At 55.4% G+C, this 19,702-nt stretch overlaps 2 protein-coding genes and 1 pseudogene across 4 annotated transcripts; 1 reads left to right on the top strand and 2 right to left on the bottom strand.

The window, feature by feature from the left end:
- Positions 1-177: 177 nt before the first annotated feature.
- On the bottom strand, positions 178-13,111 carry SLC29A1 (solute carrier family 29 member 1 (Augustine blood group)). 3 transcript variants are annotated; one of them, XM_061146828.1, is made up of 14 exons: positions 12,860-13,111; positions 7,699-7,808; positions 6,427-6,509; positions 4,496-4,577; positions 4,179-4,381; positions 3,934-4,073; positions 3,548-3,682; positions 3,358-3,455; positions 3,097-3,175; positions 2,568-2,665; positions 2,235-2,343; positions 1,898-1,983; positions 1,143-1,342; positions 178-819 (listed from the first exon to the last, which is right to left on the bottom strand). In XM_061146828.1, the coding sequence occupies exons 3-14, from the start codon at positions 6,453-6,455 to the stop codon at positions 708-710; spliced, it is 1,371 nt and encodes a 456-aa protein (XP_061002811.1). In that variant the 5' UTR covers positions 6,456-6,509; positions 7,699-7,808; positions 12,860-13,111; the 3' UTR covers positions 178-707. The 3 variants fall into 3 exon arrangements, with proteins under 3 accessions (XP_061002811.1, XP_061002812.1, XP_061002813.1); XM_061146829.1 differs by lacking the exon at positions 12,860-13,111 and adding an exon at positions 10,048-10,167; XM_061146830.1 differs by lacking the exon at positions 12,860-13,111 and adding an exon at positions 10,062-10,160.
- On the bottom strand, positions 13,076-16,113 carry MYMX (myomixer, myoblast fusion factor). The gene is made up of 2 exons (XM_061146831.1): positions 15,254-16,113; positions 13,076-14,814 (listed from the first exon to the last, which is right to left on the bottom strand). The coding sequence occupies exon 2, from the start codon at positions 14,754-14,756 to the stop codon at positions 14,502-14,504; it is 255 nt and encodes an 84-aa protein (XP_061002814.1). The 5' UTR covers positions 14,757-14,814; positions 15,254-16,113; the 3' UTR covers positions 13,076-14,501.
- Positions 16,114-17,620: 1,507 nt separating this feature from the next.
- On the top strand, positions 17,621-18,039 carry LOC133059057 (large ribosomal subunit protein eL42-like; annotated as a pseudogene).
- The last annotated feature ends 1,663 nt before the right edge of the window (positions 18,040-19,702 follow it).

Genomic DNA, 19,702 nt, shown 5'->3' with positions numbered 1-19,702 from the left:
GCACTGTAGTGCCTCTGAGACTACAGAGGACCAACCCCACCCCTCAGGCCTTGGACCCAGGCCCAGTGCTGGCCAAGGCCCATCTGGGTCATGCTCATCCCCTCAGACTCAGGCTGCCATCCCTCTAGCCTCTCCAGGGCGTGAAGCCAGGGCTGCAGGACACAGGGAGCCACGGAGGAAAAAAAAAAAGTTTATTTAATCAGCCTTTGAAGGCACCTGGTTTGAGTATAAAAAAAGGCAGTAAAATGGCAAATGTACAGGGTTCATGATGGGTAGGAACATGGAGAGGTGGGAGGAAGAGGCACATGGGGAGAAGGGGGCTGCGGAAATACCAGATCAGACTTCAGAACAAGCAGTCCTGGCCCCCGGCCACCCTCGGTACAGGCAGACGGACAAGACACACAACTCACACTCTCTGAGCCTAGGAACCCCTGCCACTCTGCCCGGGCAGGCATTGGTCAGAGCCAAGAGTCGGGGGTGCACGTGAGCAGAGACTGCGTCCCCTCCCTCAGCTCTGACCCTCCAGCCCACAGTGTCCCCATGTCCATCCACACAGGCTCTCTCCTCGGGGCCTGGATGCTGGGCCCAGTGCAGGCCATGAGCAAGCAGAAGATGGCTAGACAAGAAAACCTCCAGAGGACCCCTGCCCACCCCTAAAGGGGAAGGCAGGAGCCGGCAGCTGGTGCCATCTTGCCGTCCATCCGCGGTCACACGACTGCCCGGAACAGGAAGGAGAAAACAGCCCCCAGGGCCAGGCCCAGAGATAGAAAGAAGGCCATGATGGCTCCAGCTGTCTCTGCCTCAGCCGGCTTCACTTTCCTAAAGGAGGGAGGACGAGCCGACCTTAGGATGTCCCCAACCCCAGTCCCCAGCCTCACCCAGAGCATCTCATTCTGCTGACCCACCCACCTGTCCTCCTCTCCCTCTTGGGGAGGGGGTGTCTCCTAGGGCTGTCTCTACCTTTCCCTGGGAGCCCCTCCTCCCCTCCCACTGCCTGGGCTCCAAGAGCCAGTGGGCTCCTCTCTCAGCCTGGAAACCCTGAGCTCCACGATCAGAAGTGTCCTTCCGCCCACGCTCCCTCTGCTGAGTATCCCCGACTGGAGCACTAGACCGCATCCGAGGCCACCATTCTCCCCACTCACTTGGGCCCGAAGCACATGCAGAGACTGGCGAGGTAGCCATTGGAGAAGGCGAAGCCAGCCATGAAGATGATGAACCAGGAGTCGTGGTCAAAGACCACAGGCAGGTTGCGGCGGGGCTGGACGTTACACAGCAGCAACAGGGGCACGAAGGCCAGCCGGGCCAGCACCAGGCTCGGCAGCCAGTAGCTGTCCTTCCCAGGCTGCGGGGACCAGGCCATGCCACAGTCAGGCTGGGCCAGCCCCCAGGGCTCCATTCGGAGGCCCTCAGGACCTGAATTGAAACCTCCAAGCCTAGTTACCCTTGTAGGGTACTGATGGGGAGTGGCCATGGTAGATAGAGCCTTCTGGCCATGTGCTACAGCGTGACCTGGGTGGTGATTATCAGGGGTATGTGTATGTTTACGTGTGTGTGTGTGTGTGTGTGTGTGTGTGTGTAGTCATTAAACTGTACATCTACAACTTTTACACCTTATTATACACAGATGTCTCAGTTTTTAAAAAAAAGCACGTGGGGAGGGAGGCGGGAGGGGGAATCGGGATGGGGAACACTTGTAAATCCATGGCTGATTCATGTCAATGTATGACAAAAACCACTACAATATTGTAAAGTAATTAGCCTCCAACTAATAAAAATAAATGAAAAAAAATAAAATAAAAGCACGGTCCCCTTTCCACCATACTTTCTTGGTTCCCTCCCTGGGTGTCTGTCTGGACTCTCCCACCTCACAGGGGCTTGGAGACCCTCCTTCACTTACCCACATGGTGATGGCTGTGAGGCTCCGGCCCAGCCAGTCAAAGACATTGAAAGTCAAGAAACAGGACACGGGAATGAAGTAGGCCTCTGGAAGACAAAGAGGAGATTAGGAGAGGGTTAGGGGGTCCAAGAAAGGCAGGATCTAGCAACCCTGACTCTCACTGGGACTTGGGTTTCCCAGCTGTGAAATGGAGAAGATGCTTCCAGGCCGGGGAAGGGTAAATGGACCAGCAGAGTCTGGCTGCGGAGGCAACAGCCCAGGCTCCCCTCTCCCAGGCTCCTAGCCCTGCTCTCGAGTCCCTGTCCTCCCCCATCCTGGGAACCCATGGTTTCCTCACTCCAGGCGCTGCTGCCGTCAATGCTGGACTCGACTTCAGCTGTCACGGCAGGAAATAGCCCAATGGTGATGGTGAAGACAAAGCAGACGGAGAAGGCTGGGACTAAGATCTGGAGGAAAGGGACGCTGGTTTGTGTCTTCATGGTGGTTGTGCATCATTAAAGAATCAAAATTCCCCAATACACACACATACACGTGCACATACATGCAGGAAAATTCAGGAAAGTGGCCAGTCTCCAGTCAGAAAGGGAGGGGATGGGCATGGGGTCAGAAAGGATCAGAAAAAAGGGAAGAAAGCGAGGGGTAGAATGCAGGATGCCCCAGCCCCACATACACTTTTGAGGATAGTGCGGACAGAGTGGCTTTCCTCGGTGGGCTGAGAGCTGGGGGCTGAGAATCCGGTCTCCTCTTGGCCTGCTTTTGATTCCTCTCCTGGGGGGTGACAGGTGGTAAGAGGGTCTTCAAGTTATGGGAGGAACAGAGCAACAGGAAATGACACAATCCCCAAAAGGGCTGGGGTCAGCTGGGGGTGGACACCCCCTTAAACCAGTGCACAGCCCCACCCAAGGCTTAGCCCAGATGATTTCCAACCCCCACTGCCCAAGTCCTCTGGGTCCTGACCTCTCCCAGGAGTCTCAGGTCAGGCCACACCCTGCCCCCAAATCCGTAATTGCTTCCCAGTTGCATTCAAAGCCACCCAGAATCTCCGCCAGCTTCTCTAGCCCAGCCCTTGTTTACTGGTGTTACCCCTCACCCCCACATCCCTCTGGCATCACTGCAGGAGGTTCATTCTTGCCCCCAGCTCATGCTAGCCCCATGCTGAGCAGCCATCCTCCACCCCAGCTTCCTCAGGTTCTTCAGACCTTTACTAATGAGGTCCAGCTTGGTCTCCTGCTCCCCGGGCCCTTCGAGCTTGAGCTGCCGGTAATAGCGGTAGAATTCCTATCAAGTGAAGGAAGGTGGATTCAGAAGCAGAATCTCAAAAAAAAAAAAAAAAAAAACAAGAAAGAAAGAAGCAGAATCTCCAGAGCTTCTCCTTCCCACAGGTTTCGTCCCCTTGGCCTGGAGCCCTGGGCCCCCTCTCTCCCTGCCAAGATCTCCAAACCTGGGGTTCGAGTGCTCACCAGCCGTGGCAGGCCCAGATAACAGATGATGGTCAAAATGATAACTCCACAGGCTGTGATAAAATAGCCAAAGGCACTTTCCGACAGCTCGGAGCCACCTGGGGCGGAGGGTGTCAGCGATCAGAGGCCGGCCCCGTCCCCTCCTCCCCGCAACCACCAGGGTGACAGGCAGACAGGTGGCAGGACTTACTGGCAATGGCGCAGATCATGGCCACGGAGGCGAAGAAGCCTGCCAGGCCCTGGCCACTCATGATGGGGGCCGTGTAGCTGGCGGGCAGGAGGCCAGCCAGGCCAAACAGGCTGCCCTGCAGGATGGCGCCGAAAGCTGTGCAACAGGGTGGACAGTGGAAGGGAGAGGAGAGCCGGGTGGGTCGTGGGGCCTTGGCAAGTCCTGCTTGACCCCCAGTAAGTCCTGACGCTGAGCAACCCCTTTTCTGCCAGCTCCCAGGGCCCCATCTCCCAGCCCTGGTCCTTCCCTGCTCAGGCTCTTGAATCCTCACCACCCAGAGAGAGGAAAAGTTTCCTCTCTGACCAACCATGGGACTTCTGTCCAGGTCCCCACCCAGCCCTGCTTACAGTTAATGAGCATGATCTTGAGCATGGTGATGACGAAGAAGGACAGCGCATGCAGGGGCACCTTCACCAGGATGGCAGTGATCAGGAACACCAAGAGGATGGCCACCAGGCTGCCCAGGATCCGCACAGACTGGGGGATCCTGTTGGAGAGGAGGTGGTGGCAGAGATGGGTGGTGAAGCCAGGGGCCCAGCCCAGAGAGGGCAGGAGGCAGCGAGGGGGTCAGGGTGGAGGCCTAGGGGCTCACCTCTGATGCAGGAAGGAGTTGAGGCAGGTGAAGATCAGCAGGGGCACCATGGCACATAAGGTCATGACGTTGTTGAAGATGGCGCTGAGATGGTTCCGCTCTGGCGAGGGTGTCGGGGGGCTGGCTGAGGCCTGGATGTCCTTGCTTACTTCAGCAGGGGCCAAGGACATATTCTGGGACATGTCCAGGCGGCTTGTGAAATACTGTGAGGGTTGCAGAGAGGAGTGTTGGCACCTTTCGCCCTGTGCCTGCAAGCACGTATCCAGGCCTTAAATGCCCAGTGGATGAGCCCCTGGGAGCCCATTCCCACATCTCACCTTAGTGGCTGTCATGAAGAAATTCCAGGGCAGCAGTGTGCCCAGACCCAGTACGAAGAAGATAAGCCAGACGGCTTTGTACCTGGGGATGGGAGAGGAAAGTGGGGTCAGGTGACCCACCATCCCACCTTCCTTCCCAAATCAAACCTGGGGCAGCCCCACCCCCTTCCATCTCTCCAGCTATCCCAGGGCGCAGAACATGCAGAGGAGGAGGTGGCCTGGGATGGGGGAAAGGGCACAGATGAGTCCCGAGGGGGAGGGGGATCAGGGACATAGGACCGAAGGGCATGGCCAGAGGACCTTGGTTCTCAGTCCCAAAGACTCGGGGGACCCTGCAGGCTTGGGAACCGATGTGACCCACACATCCGGAGGTGTTTTTGGAAATCTTGCTAAAGGCTGGGGGGTGGGCGGGTGAGTGAGAAAGCAAAACACAAGTCTTCTACCCCTGCTGGGTAGGCTGGAAGTGACTACACTGTCTGGGCAGGGCTGTGTGGCTTTCTAAAGAGCAATCTGAGGTCAGGAAACTCCCAGACCATTCTGGATCTAGGAGGACAGGGATGCGGGTGTCTTGGGACAGCTGGGAAATGAGGGAGCTGTTTTTTCCTGGCCCAGACAGAACCAGCTTTGTAGGCTGCACCACATAGGAGGCCAGGAGGGATGGGCCACGAGACGTCATCTGGGCTCCAGAGTGTAAATAAGAGCCTCCCAGCGTGGGTCAGGACACTCACTTGCCCCAAGCCCTACACCTCGGGGCCTGTCTGGGATGGGACAGCTTCTCCCAGGCAGCCCTATAGTCCCCAGATGTGTCTGCCATACTTTTCCCAGTGTCCACACCTGCTGTCTTCACAGAGCTGGCAGGGACAAGCCCAGGGAAATGAGGAAACTGGTCAGGCCAGAGAGCAGGGCTTGGCCCCATGTCCCAGGTGGGCAAGTCTGAATCCTGACAAATGCAGCCCCCTCCCATCTCCCTCCTATAGTCTTCACCCTGAGGAAGAGAGGCAAGGCCTGGATTCAGAGGCCCAGATGAAGGGAGCAGCTCCCAGCCAAGGTCCCACAGGATAGGGACCCAGTGTGGGGCCACTGGAGGAGGCGGAGGGGGTTCAGAGGGCTGCCACCAGAATAGGGGTGCTGGGATGGGGTGGTAGGCAGCCTGGGAAAGAAGGATACCAGGGAGGGATCCTAGCAAACAACCTTGGGCCCTGTACTTACTACGTCTCCTTAAATTCCCTCCCATCCAAGTAAACCCCACCTCTGCTTCACAAGTGGGAGGCAGTCCCACAGAGATAAAGCTAAGTGCCTAAGATCCCACCGCCAAAAGTGACCTATGGCGCAGAGGGCCGGGATGAGCAGGGGATGGGGCTGGGGGACTGTGATGAAAAGATGTTTTGGGGACCAGGCATGGCTTCATCAACTTTCTTGGGGTCTAGACTCCTGGAAGAACTTGAATACAGCTACAATCTCTTCCCCCAGAACACACACGCATGGCCATAGCTGTGGGTCTAACTGGAGGGAAGTCCCAGGCTCCGGAGGTGGGGAAGTGAGAGGGAGGTCAAAGCCAGGACCAGGGCGGGCCAAAGTCATCTGAGGCCGAGGCCAGCTCTATCCGCTGGCCAGCCTGGGAATGAGGGGTGCTGCCAAATGTTTCCCCGCGGTACTGGCGGGAGGAGCCGGAAGCTGCCGAAGAGCAACACTGGGAACTCCAACAGGCCAGGGAGGGGCCGCCACCACCACCCTGGGCCTCCCTGGAGACATCGCGCTCAGCACGCAGCCATGACACGCAGGGCCCCCTGATGCAAACGTGACCTGTAGCTACCTGGCTGGAAGGCTCATCAGCAGTGGCAATCCCAAATTCCAAAGGATATAGCACTCAGCCCCCTGGAGACCCATTCCCGCTCCCCTGGATCCACAGCCCAGGTCCCCCTCCCCGGTACCTGTCCTGAGGCTGGTGACTGGTTGTCATGGTGACGGCGTTCTTGGTTATGCCTGGCTGACAGCTTCCTCCCTCTGGTGCTTGCTGGGGGCAGAAGCAGTGTGAGGCCCTGTCGTGGCCCTGCTCCCCTATAGGCCTCTTCAGACTTGGTGGGTGAGGAGGGCCAGGCTGACAGAGCAGGCAGGCTGCAGGGTCCTGAAGGCCCTGCTCCTGGCCCTGTCTCTCAAGGCTGCTCCTTTTGACCCCCTCAGGCCAGTCCCGCTGAGCCCCCCTGCCTGCGCAGACGCTACCTGGCTCCCGGCCTGGCCTGGCCACTGCCTCCGCTATTTTTATCCCGCAGCTGAGGCTGTCTGTGAGCAGGGAAACAGGGGAGGGTGGAGAGCAGGAGAGGAGGAGGAGGAGAAAGTATGGCTGAGAAGGAGGGAAAAAAACAGGCAAAGGCATGACGGGGGTCATGAGAGGATGAGAGGGGTCAGCGACAGTGACAACGATGGAAGTGGGGACAGAGGAGGGAAACAGAAGAGAGATAAGGGGGAAGAGGGAGGGAGGAGGACGCAAAACAAACAGATCTGCTGCAGCAGCAGCCTCAGGCGTGATGACCAGGCCAGCCAGAGAGGCCGGCCTGCCTCGCTCCCTCCCTCCCCAGGGCAGCCTCCCTCCCTAGGGCTCTCCCTCTGATCTCTGTGCTCTCCTGAGGAGCCCTTGGGCTCATGGCTAGGGCAGGCTCTGGAGAGCCTGTCCCCTCCTGCAGGCAACCCAGATGCCAGCCTCTCTGTGGGTGGCACCTTAACCATCCTTTCCAGCCAATGCCCAGAGTTTTCCTGGTTCCTGTCCTGTTTTCCAGGAAAACACTTCAGGACGTGCGTGTGGGCACAGCTGCTCCCTTGACCCCCGGGGACATCCCATCCCCCCTCCCCCCCACTGCTGGGTTCCTCTCTGACTCATTCCCAGGTCCCTGGCTTCTTCCCCTTTCTGACAGCAAAGTTGGAGGCAAGATGGAGGGATGGGAGCAAGGGCCTGCCCAGTCCTCAGCCTCTCCACTTCACACCCCTTCCCTGCTCGCCGCTCAGGCGGGGGGGAGGGCGTGGTTCCCTGGCACTAGGAGAGGAACCAGCTTTCCCTTGGATGGCATGGAAAGCCAGGCAGGAATCGCTTCTTGGCCTTTTGGCTAAGATCAAGTGTAGAAAGCCAGCCAGGCACGTGCGAGCTCTGGAGCCAGCTCTGCTGTTCTGGGTGAGGACTGGCTTCCTTGCCCACCTGGACCAGCACTCACCGGATGCCCAGACTTGCCAGCAGAAGGGTCGGGGCAGAGGGGGTCCGGGCGGTCTGTGGGAGGTGGTCCTAGCTCAGAGGCAGGCGGCAGGTCTTGTCCATGGGCTCCTCCTGAACAAGGGTCCAGAGTGAAAACTGCGGCAGCAGGCGTATCGGGAGAGAACCCCCCAGGTCCTGCTGGGGGACAGAGCACCTCCATTCTGAGAGGCCTTCTGCACTAACACAGCCAGGGAGATAAAAGCCAACCCTTATCTCCCACCAGCAGTCTCAGCAGGAGAGCTGAGGGGGTGGGTCCACTCCCAGGTGCAGCCAGTACTCCAGGCCCCAGCCTGAGATGGACAGCCCTAGGGCCTCTGAGAAAGGACCTGGACAGACCTTTCTGCTCCTCCCCAAAATTCCTCTCCACCCCTCCCTGCGTCAACTCCAGCCTCTCCGAAGGCCTTCCTCCCCTCCTCCCCCCACCACACCTGGACGATGACAGCACAGGGACAGGAGAGGCAGACCCAGACACCCCAGAAGGAGGCAGAGGGCTTCTTTCACTCTTCCTTCCTTTCCACAAATATGTACCGAGGACCCCTGCATGCCAGCCAGGCAATGTTCTAGGCACTTGGGAGAGCGGTGAACGACAGTTTTTACATTTTCTAGAAGGACGGGGGTGGTGATGAGAGGGCTCTACTCTGGGGGGTGGGCAGAGGAGGTGAGAGACTCATGTTTTCTATTAGGTAGAAGGAGGGAAACCCCCAGCTTCTCACTTCAGCCAACACTGTGCTCCACCCACAGGCAAGGTTCCTGGCAGTCAAGAGCAGGTGCAGTTTCAATATAGGTGGAGACTGGGGTGGCAGACAGAGTATCTCCTCTTTTTCAGGAAAACCTGGCTTAGGCTTAGGAGTATTCCTTTCTGCCCTCTGGCCCTCCTCTTCACCTCCCCCAGCCCCACCCCCACCCCCCACCAGCTACACCCCTACTCTGTGTTCTAGGCTGCCCCCAACCCCAGCCCTGGGCACAACTCAACTCCAGGGGCAGCCCACTCCTCCTGCCCACATCCTGAAGGTCAGTCACCCCTTTTGCTTTTGTCTGCCTTGGCCCAATCAGGGATTTGATACCAGTTCAGAACAACTGGTTTCCCTCCAGCCATGCCCTGGCCTGCCCAGATGGGGCCCTGATAGCAGCCACCAAACTGGGCACCTCCCCGGCCCCCTGGCTCCCAACACCTCTCACCCACGCCAGCTTCTAGAGACATCTCTGTGGTGGCATCAAATTCACCACTTCCCTGGATCCCATATGGGGCAGCCACTACCTGCAGATACCCTCTCTGGCCCTTGGCTGCCTTCACCACCACCATAAGCTAATATAGATTGTCTCCATTGAACAGATGAGTACAGCTGAAGTTCAGAAAGGTTGAATCATTTGCCTAAGGCAACAGAACTAGTGAACGAGGGAGCTGGAATTCAAAACTCAATGTGAAGTTTACTCTAGGCTCCTTCTGGGGAGGGGAGGGAGGTTTAAGGGCAGCTTCCCAGCCAGCCTCATATACTGGGAGGTGGGGTAACTCTACTCCAACTAAGGGGTTAAAAAATAAGGTGGGGGAAAAAAAATAAGGTGGGGGTTAAAAAGTATGGTGGGGGTCAGGTCATCTCCAGTCTGACTTGTGTTGGGTGTAAGGCGCTCCCCCACCCCATTACACACACATCCTGGCAAAGAGAGCTCACACAGAGGAAGAAAAGCCAAGAGGATCTGGAGGTGACCGTGACCGAGAGGAAGGGGCAAAGGAGTGGCCCCAATAGGGGTGAGGGGCAGGGGTGGGAGCAGCCTTCATCCGTCACAGCTCTCCCCTAGGAAGAAAATCTGGGATGTCCTTTAAAGTGAAGCAAGGGTGTTCTCTCTGGGAATAAACGAGGACGCGCCCAGGAAGGGAGGGAGGCCAGGTACACGGGTTCGGCCAATAAAAGGCCGGGTGTTAAAGAGACAGCGCCTCGACCTCTACTCCGCGTGCTCTCCTGTCCATTCCCCGCACCCGGCGCAGTTAACGGTGCGGCCCCTCCCCAGTACCAACGACGAGATTGATCGAGATTAACCTTCAACTCGCCCGCCCCTTGGGGAGGTCAGCTCGGCCACAGGCAGTTTCAGGCCCGGTAGCCAGGTCGTCCCCGCCTGCTGGGGTCCAGGTCCCCGCACAGTAACCCTATGCCCGGGCCCCGGCGCGCCACGTGTTTGCGCGGCTCCGCACGGGGGCCCCACCCCGCATCCCCCAGTCCCGGCGGCGCAGCTGCCAGGCCCAGCCTCCCTGCCCGCGTGGCAGGAGGCAAAAGCGGCGCGCCTTCCGCCCCGGCGACCCCCGGCCCCCTCTCACCCGCCGGGCAGCACCTGCTGGGAAGGAGTTCTCCCGCGTGGAGGTCTGCGCGCTCTCCCGGGCCGCTTCCCGCGCCCGCCCGAGCACATTCAAACCCGCCCTCCGCTCGCCCCGCCCCGGCGCGCCCCCGCCCGCATCCGCTCCCCGGCGCTCGCCGCGGCCCCGCCCCCGCCCCGCCCCCCGCACGCCTGCCGGGAGCAAGAAGGGACCCCCAGAATCGAGACCCCGTACCTGGCTGGCCCACCCTTTGTACTATTTCTGTATACTGGACCTCTGGGGGCCCTGCCCCGCCAAACGCTGCCCCATCACGGAGCACGTGGCGCTGAGTACATCCCTGGTCTCCTCGCTGGGGTTACACAAACTCCTACACGGCCGTCTCGGGACTCTCCCAGCGACAAACCTGCTCAGGCAGATCCGGAGCCCCCCACCCTCCCCGCTCCGCCCCGTCCAAACACCATCTCAGATGTTCCGTTATGGCTCGCGAAGCTGCCTCCTACATACACCACTCTCCCACCGCACCTTTTTCCTTTCCAGCGCTGCCTTCCCTTTTCAGAGCACTTTCTTCGTTTGGAACTATCCTCTCAGTCCCCATGCCGGGGCATCCCTCTGACCGAATCAGTATGATGGGTGACCAGGGTTTTCCCACCTCGAACACTTACAGATCCGCTCACCCACAACTGTGATTTAGAGAGAGATGTGTGCAGGGGGTGGGGGAGAGGTTGGGGGAGGGGGTGGCAGCCCTACTCTAGCCCTCTTATGATTCACCCTTTCTAAATCCAGAACTTTGGAAAAGCTAAGATACTGCTGGGAACGGGAAAAGTCTTACATCCTGAGTGAATCCTGTAATCCTGATACTCAGGGAGGGAAACCTTGCTGAGCCCCACATCCTCCCAGTCTGAGGAGGAAGGGGGTGGGCACGCTGAGGGATGATTAGTCCTTCTTGTACCTGCAAGGAAGGAGGAAGGATTCCCTCCTTTTTGGTTGGTCAGTAAATTTAGGGGACAGGGGAATCACTGCCCCTGCAGCAGCCCTCAGTACAGGAGAACGATCTAAAGGCTAGAGAGATGCTGAGGACAGAAAATCCAGTCCAGTCCCACTCCTTTAACCCAATTACCCAAGAGGCTTTTACCCTGGAGAAAGTCACAGACACTAATTAACAATTAGCAGTACTAACATCATAGGGATGTTAGTACTAACACCCTCTCTCCAGTGAACAGACTAGGCTTTGAGGCAAAGGGTAATTTTTCTTCTTAGGACTGATCAGTGGGGTCACCCCAAGATACTCAGAAGAACTGTTGCCAGCCTACTGGCTCAGAAACCCACAGAGACATGATACACCATCATCCCCCGGCCTTAACCAGCAGAGGGCAGGAAGAGGGATATGAGTAGTGTTTATCTAGGCACTGCCCCACAGCTTGAGGGCAGCTTCATGTCTGGGTCTCCCCCACCCAATTCCTACCCTGTGTTTGTCCAGCCTCTTTCATCCTCTCCGGGCCCTCCTCTCCCCTTTTCCTTGGCCCCTGTCTCTCTGCCCATCCTCATTTCCCGTCTCTGAGCCTGTGGGGGTGGCGGGCTTTAGTGGCCAAATGGATCCGGCATGCGTGGCCAGGCTGGTGGCCAGTGTGCAAAGGGGGCTGGAAGCGGAAAGAGACTGGGAGGAAGTGGTGAGGGTCCCAGGCCAGACAGGGGAAGGCTGGTTCCCCTCCCCACCCCCGCTGAAGCCTAGCTTGCTAGTAGATGGCAGCAGGCAGGGCTGTTATTGCTGGACAGAAGCCTGTCTGGCACTCTCCTTGCCTGGGCCCCCAGCCAGCACCCACACCCCTCCAGCACCGCCTCTCTACGCAGGGATGGTTGCTGAGGGCCAGGGCCCTCTGCTGGACAGCCTCGGAGCCCAACTCACAGTGGCCTGGGCCCACCAGGCCCAGCCATTCGCTGCCCAATCTTTTGGCTCCCTCAGGTCCCGGGTCCAGTAGGGTGTGAAGCGCTGATCCAGCTGCACCCCCACCCCCACCCGATCCCCCACCTCTGTGAGGCTGTGACCTGTGACTCCCTCCTCTCCCTTCCAGGCCCCAAGGGTGCCTCATCACCTCACACACACAGTCCTATCTTTTCCTAGCCCTGCCTCCATCTGCGTTTGCTCTAAGTGTGTTTGCTTGGCTCTGCAGTCTGTCACCAACATGTCTCATGACTGTATGTTCTCAGTTGTGTTTGTGACTCTATCTCCATGGCCTTGCGGCAGGGCTGGGGCCAGAGAGAGGCCAAAGAGGCAACTTGCCTGAGGTGCAATATTTAAGCGGGAGCCCAAATATTCCAGAATCCAGATAAATAATGTGTTAATACAATATTAAAAAAAAATTAAAGTTAATGAAAGAAACAAAAATCCATGACGAACAAAATATCAGCTAAGATGAAGACAGAATCCAGCCCTCTCAGTCAGATACCTCAAGTCCTTCACCTTCCTTATTGGGTGTGTAAAGGGGTCAGGGTTCAGGAAGACTGGACTTAGTTTTCCAGCTTCATGTCTCAGACCTCTGCCCCATCCTTGGCTCCGAGGTCTCTGACCCTGGACACATCTGCAAGTGATTAGGGAAGGGCAGTCATCTCACCACGGCCTCCAAAGTCCGCCAGAAACCGCAGATGCAAACTCCGTTGATTTCCACCACCCCACGAGAGCCCCGCCCACTCCGTTCTCTGCCTCGCCCCGCCCCGCCCCGCCCGCCCGGGAAACAGAAGGCCCCGCCCCCTGGCCGCTGCCCCTCCCCTCGCCGCTGCCCCGTCCCCTCGCCGCTGCCCGCCTCTGCTGCCCGCGCACCTGCCGGGACTTCCCAGGGGGCCTCCGGTGTCAGGGAGCCGGGACGGAAGTTCCCAGGCCAGCTGGCCCCTGGTCCCCGTTTGGCCTCCTCCCTGCGGGACTGGTGTCGTCGCCGTGGCCGGAAACTGCAGACAGCGCCGGGTCTGACCCTTCTGTACCACCGGGCGGGGAAGGGGCTGCAGCGTACTACCCCGGCATCCGCCCCGCGCACGGTTGCAGACTGCCGAAAGAGGAACTCTCCGGGAGGCCAGCGGGAGGAGAAGCCTGGAGCGGGCTGAATAAAATAAGGCGCCCGGGGCCTTGGAAGGGACCAGGGGTTCGAATCTCCTTCACCCCGCCCCTCCCCAGGCTACCTCTCTGAGTGGGCGGGGGTGGGGCGCGAGCACGTGCACTGGCTTTTGATGACTCCGGGAGGAAGCAGATGGTGTCCGGGCGTGGGGAGGCGGTGTCTGGCGGAAAGCCCTGCGGGGCCGGCTTGGGGGCCCACAGCTCTGATCTCGAGTCTTCCCCTCAGGCCAGCCTTCTAACGGGGTGTGCAGACAGGGTGAGGGTCCTGAAAGGGGTTTTGTCGCCTGTCGTCCTCACTTTACCGCTTTGAACCGGGAGCCCGGGGCTGGGTGGAGGCGGGTAGGAGGGAGGAGTGTTGCAGAAGAACTGTAAGCAAATTATCTGGAAGCAGGTATGCAACTTGCCTCTGACAACTCTTGTTTGAAATCCCCAAGGGACCTCCCACTGGAGAGGAGAAATGAAGAGGTGAATTCCTCAGATCACATGCCACCTACCCTGTACCCCCTAGATACCATCCTGGACAGAGTACCCCTCAGGGGTATGCATCTCTAGTCTGCTTCTCTGGGGTTCTGCCCACAGGGTCACTCTGAAAACAAATCTCCCTCTTCCCACACCACTAGCTGAGAAGAGTGTCCACACTCGCTGGAGGACATTAACCTCCTTACCTTGAGCTGCCAGCAAGACTCAAGACTGCTGACTCCCAGTGTGAGACATTCAAGTTAGAAAGAGAAACAGCTTCCAGGGCATTGGGACTGAGAGGGACAATGACAGAGGTAGCAAAAGGAAGGCTTGAGGTGTTCCCCCACCCGTTCTCCTCTGGACAGTTTCGACTGTCCTGCAGTGCAGGAGTGTGACAGGACTGTCAAAGGCATCCTAAGAATTAAAGGCAACAAATTATTTATTGAGCCCCTATTGCATACTGGGCTTTGGGGGCAGGAGTAACTCCCTGGGGAACCAAGTTATTATTATTTGGGAAATCTCAAACCAGAGGCAGTCTGGATTAGCGGAATTGTCCATTGTCCCAGGGTTAAGCACTGTTCCTCTTTGGACCTCCGGTCTCCATTTGCCTGGGTGGTGGAGTGTCAGTTCCCCTCCCTCCAGGGGCCAGAGGTGATTAGAATGCAGGGAAGAATGCTGGGAGGGAGGGATGGTGATCTGTTTTCTGGAAGCAGAGCATCCTTCCAATCCTTTCTGCTGGGAGGGGGGGCCATGTCCTAGCTGGACCCCTCTCATGCTCAGTCTCCCACCACGTCTTCTGCCCACTGGGCAGGCTGCAGTCAGTGATGGAGCCAGGACTGTCTTACTCTGAAGTAAAGCATTTCAGGGGGCACAGCTGCTACCAGGATTCATGGCCTCATTTTTGGGAGGCTAGCCTCTCCCTCCTCTCCAGGCGGGCCACTCTGGAAGTCTCCCCGGTGTCCGGCGGGCGTCTCTGACTGAGGACGAACAACAGACAGCCCAGCAAAGCCTCTCGCAAATCCTGGGAGCCCAGGCGGCGGGCCAGCCGGCGCAGCAGGGGCAGGAGGTGCTGGCGGGCCAGGCGGGCAGCGGGCAGCAGCAGGCGGGCCAGCAGCGTGCGGAGCAGCAGCGGGAGCAGAGGAGCAGGCATGGCTGGCGACTTGCAAGGCGATCCAGACTCCACGCTCTCCTTTCTGCTCCCTTCTCACCTGGCAAAGACACGAGGAGGTGGGCAGGAGTAGACTCCTGCTTCAGTTTACACCCGCTAGCCCCCAGATCTCAGTTCATGGACCGTTTTAGCTTTCTGGAAGCCCTTTCTCTGGGAAGGGTGGCTGGGGCCGGAGGATTCTCATCACAGCACGGATGGAGATGGAGTCAAGGCAAGAGTGAAGCCAGTGCTGGGACCTCCAGCTCGCCATTTCCAGCCTCTGGGGTTCCTACTGTCCCTGGAATCCTCCCTTCCGTCAGTCACCTGCTCCTTCTACACACCCTCAGTCACCTGGCATTCCCTAACCCCTCTCCCTCAATCCAGCAAGAGCTCTTCCCTAGACAATTCTAAATTCTCTTTTCAGGGACCTTGATCCAACCAGACCTGACACTTCCTACCCTCCCAGTTCCCCACCCCCACCCATGGGCAGCAGCTCTCACCAGTCAGACTGCTGCTCACCGTGGATGTCTGGCTGAATTTGCCTGTAAGGGCCACATCCTGAACACTGCACAGGGCTGCCCCGCCCAGCTCAGCCCCACCCAGAACAGCTTGCCTGGGTTGGGGGAGCAAGGGAGAGACAGCTGTGTTCTGGTATCTGGTAGGTGAAGGGAGGGGGCAGCTGGGCTGGAAGAAGAGATGCAGTAATTTCTCCTACCGGATGCAGACCTCAGAGTCTAAACCCAGATTGCACTTTCTAATGGTGTGATCTGGGGCACACTGATTCTTCTAGGTTCCGGTCACCTCATCTGTTACCTGAATACTTGGGAGGAGTAACTGGAATGGGACAATGCATGAGACCCACTGACCCAAAGCTCAGAAGCACTAAGGCTGCAACCCACACACCGGGCATGCTCAGAGCAGCCCAGACAGAGAATAGGAGCAGGGCAGGCATTGTGGGCTTTCTCCTGGGGAGTGGAGAAGTGGGGTCAGAGTTCATATCATAGCTGGACACAGCGGGGTAGAACTCCCACTCAGGGATGGGAAGAGGCATACCCACGTCAGGACCCTGTCCACATTTTTCTCTGGAAGATTAAATGGAGTTTCATGAGATAGCCAGGTAGAGACAGTCCAGATTTGTTTTATTTTGTTTTTAAATACCTCATACTGACATGTGCACACTGCTATATTTGAAATAGATAGCCAGCAACCACCCGCTGTATAGCACAGGAAACTCTGCTCCATGCTCCATAATAACCTAAATGGGAAAAAAATTGAAAAAGAATTTTTTTGTATATGTATACATATGTATATATTCAGGTATACAATATGTATACCTGAATCACTTTGCTGTACACCCAAAACTAACACAATATTCTTTTTTTTTAACACAATATTCTTAATCAACTATACTCCAATATAAAATAAAAAATTTTTAAATAGTACATAAGGTAAATACCTCCTTCTTCTACTTCCTAAAATTGGTATAATTTCTGCCTTGATGGACTCAGATGAGATAATGGCCCTAAAAGTGTTTTGTAGAATAAGGACATGGGAATATGATCGTTTATCATCAACCTGTCACCACCCACCATTAGCATCATCATGATCTCCATGTCTCCACCATCAACAACCTTGAAGGAAGAAAACTTTCAATTTTGTCAAAAAGGTCTGTCCTCCTTCTACCCAGAGGAAGCAGGGAGTGGGTGGCAGCTAGAGTACAGATGTATAGATGTGGTCTTCCTTTCCTTCCTGTCCTTTCCAGAGGAGTTGTGATGGTTAGTGTTTTCCCTGGACTATGGTTGGGACATGTATTAAGTACGTGAGTGTGTCATGCCTGTGAGTTCATTTTATTGTTCAGTCACTCAGTCGTGTCTGACTCTTTGTGACCCCATGGACTGCAGCACGCCAGGCTTCCCTGTCCTTCACCATCTCCTAGAGTTTGTTCAAGCTCATGTCCATTGAGTTGGTGATACCATCCAACCATCTCATCCTCTGTTGCCCCTTTCTCCTCCACCCTCAATTTTTTCCCCTTATCAGGGTCTTTTCCAATGAGTCAGCTTTTCGCATTCAGGTGGCCAAAGTGTTAGAGCTTCAGCATCAGTCCTTCCAATGAATATTCAGGATTGATTTCCTTTAGGATTGATTGGTTTGATGTTGCTCTTCAAGGGACTCTCAAGAGACTTCTCCAGCACCACAGTTCGAAGGCATCAATTCTTCGGTGCTCAGCCTTTTTTATTGTCCTGCTCTCATATCCATTCATCTCATATCCTGCTCTCATTTCCGACTGCTGGAAAAACCATAGCTTTGACTATACGGACCCTTGTAGGCAAAGTAATATCTCTGCTTTTTAATATGCTGTCTAGGTTTGTCATTGCTTTTCTTCCAAGGAGCAGGCAAGGAGTTCATGATCTCACTCAGTTTTTCACCATTGCTCTTCAGGGAAATGACTGTTATGACGTTTGTACAGATAAGGAGACTGAGGTTTAGAGGGGTTAAGCAATTTACCCCAGATCATACAGAGGATAAATGACCTGGTCACCCCACCAAGACCTGCCCCTCCTCCAGGCTCTCCAGGTAACTACCTCTTTCTAATTATTCTGACAAAAATCCTGGAAGTTATCCTTCACCTCTGTCTTCTTATCACCGTTCACTACCCGCATTAGTAAATCCTGAGGGTTCTGTTTGTCATCTTTCACCAGAATTATTATAATAGCCTTCTAACTGGTGTTCTTGTTTCTCTTTTCCATGCAGTGACCAGGGTGATCTTTCTAAAACATGAGTAGATCCTGTCCTTTTTCTGCTTAAACTACCTTTTCATTAAGAATTAAAGCCAAAGTCCTTTTTGTGCTGGTATCGCTCTAGCAAACATGGTGAACGTTCCAAAAACCTGCCAGACTTTCTGTAAGAAGTGTGGGAAGCACCAGCCCCACAAAATGACACAGTACAAGAAGGGCAAGGATTCTTTATATGCCCAGGGAAAGCGGCGTTATGACAGGAAGCAGAGTGGCTATGGTGGGCAGACTAAGCCAATTTTCCGGAAAAAGGCTGAAACTACAAAGAAGATTGTACTGAGGCTTGAATGTGTTTAGCCCAACTGTAGATCGAAGAGAATGCTGGCTATTAAGAGATGCAAGCATTTTGAGTTGGGAGGCTATAAGAAGAGAAAGGGCCAAGTGATCCAATTTTGAGCTTCATATTTTGTTTTATTATGAAGACAATAAAAGTTTGAGATCGTTTACTTCATTTAGTTCCAGTTGGTTTTTTTGGAAGGGAAATAAAAATGTCATCAATAAAATCCTCTTTGGGAAAAAAAAAAAAAGAATTAAAGCCAAAGTCTTTAACTGTGACCTCTGAGGCCCTGGCTTCCAAGTTCTAGTCCTTGCCTATCTCACTGTGGCAGCCACACTGGCTTCCTGCTGCTCCTTAACTGTGCCAGACATGTTTTTTTCTCAGGGCTTTTGCACCTACCATTGCTCCTGCCTACAAGGCGCTATCTTCAGGCATCCATATGGTTCCATCGCTCACCTCCTTTAAATCTTGGTTCAAATGTTATGCATCCACTCTATTTAACAGGACATTCACTCCACTCCATCCTGCCTTTTCTCCATCCTCTCTTTTGCTTTATTGACCTCCTCAGCAAATCCTTCTCACAAACTGTATATCCTCCTTCCTTATCTTGCTGATTGTCTGTGTCCTAGAATATAAACTCCATGAGAGTAGGGACTTATGTCTGTTTTGTCTGCTGCTCTGTCCCCAGTGCTCAGTAATAAATACTTCTCGTAAGAATAAATAAGTATGTATTCTGTCAAGGGCTCCAAATCCAGGCCTGCTTGCTGCAGAGCCTGTGCTATTGAGCCCCAGAGCTCTGTGAATCTGAACAGATTTCTAGGATGTGTGCAGAACCCCTGTAGGCCACAGTCAGCTGGAAAGAGCCACTCAGAGGGGAGGAACTGACCATGCTGAGCCCAAGGGAGGGGAAGTAGTTTCCCTCTGGGATCTGCCAAAGTATGTAATCTCCAGAGAAACTTAGAGGTCCCACCATGCACTGACCCAGATCTACAATTGCTGTGACCTTGGGTAAGTCACAATCCATCCCTCCCAATTCAGTGTACACAGATGTGAGATCCTCTGAAACCGTTAACAAGCCCCTGTGTCCTTGTCTTCTTAAGTAAAATGTTGACTCAAGAGTTCATGACTGGGAATGTGAAGATGTAGAAGCAAAGAATAGCTGTTGGACTAAAGAGTTGGTAACAGTTTAGACTCTAATTCTGCCACATAAAACAATCACCGAACATCCAACAGTGAGATCCTTGGATCCTGGGCCTGGGGCTGGACTTCTGTCCCTTCCCTGTCCCCGGAAGACAGTGAGGGGCTCCAGGGGCCCGGGACAGTGAGGCAAGTAAAAGAAACAGGATGTTTTCTCCAGTAACAATGGGAAACCCCAGAGGGGGTTGGGAAGGGAGATGGGGCAAGGGCCGCAGCTGTGTCCAGGGCCTGGATCTGGTTTCAGTTCATTCTCTACCCCTCATCCCCTTTTGGGATTAACTCACTTCATCTCCTTCCCACTTTCACCTGGGATTAATCCCACCAAGTGGCCTTCCCCAAGGCAGAAAAGGATTTCTTCAGCCTTTCCTGGAAAGATAACCATCCCTTTTGGCAACAGAGCTGCCAGGGAGCAGTTCCTTCTAGTTCCTGATTTAGCTTTGTGTAATGGATCCTGATTGCATGGCTTTGACCTCTGCCCCCAATCCTCTGCTGGCAGGGGAGGAAATTGGCTAAAACTCCTGTTCCTCAAAGTCAATTAAAAAAAAAGATGTATTTGGGTGCCAACTTGTGAAGTTAAGGCCTGTAGGCTGAGTTGTAAATGACCCCTGAGGTCCTTTCAGTGGTTTTCCCTGGTACCCAGGCTTCCCAGAAATGTCCTGGGGACTCCCTCCCCCTGTACATAG

The sequence above is a fragment of the Dama dama genome, chromosome 7 (genome assembly GCF_033118175.1).
Source record: "Dama dama isolate Ldn47 chromosome 7, ASM3311817v1, whole genome shotgun sequence".
Classification (NCBI taxonomy): Eukaryota; Metazoa; Chordata; class Mammalia; order Artiodactyla; family Cervidae; genus Dama; species Dama dama.
The sequence above is the reverse complement of the archived record's forward strand: the minus strand, read 5'-3'. Positions and strand labels throughout refer to the sequence as shown.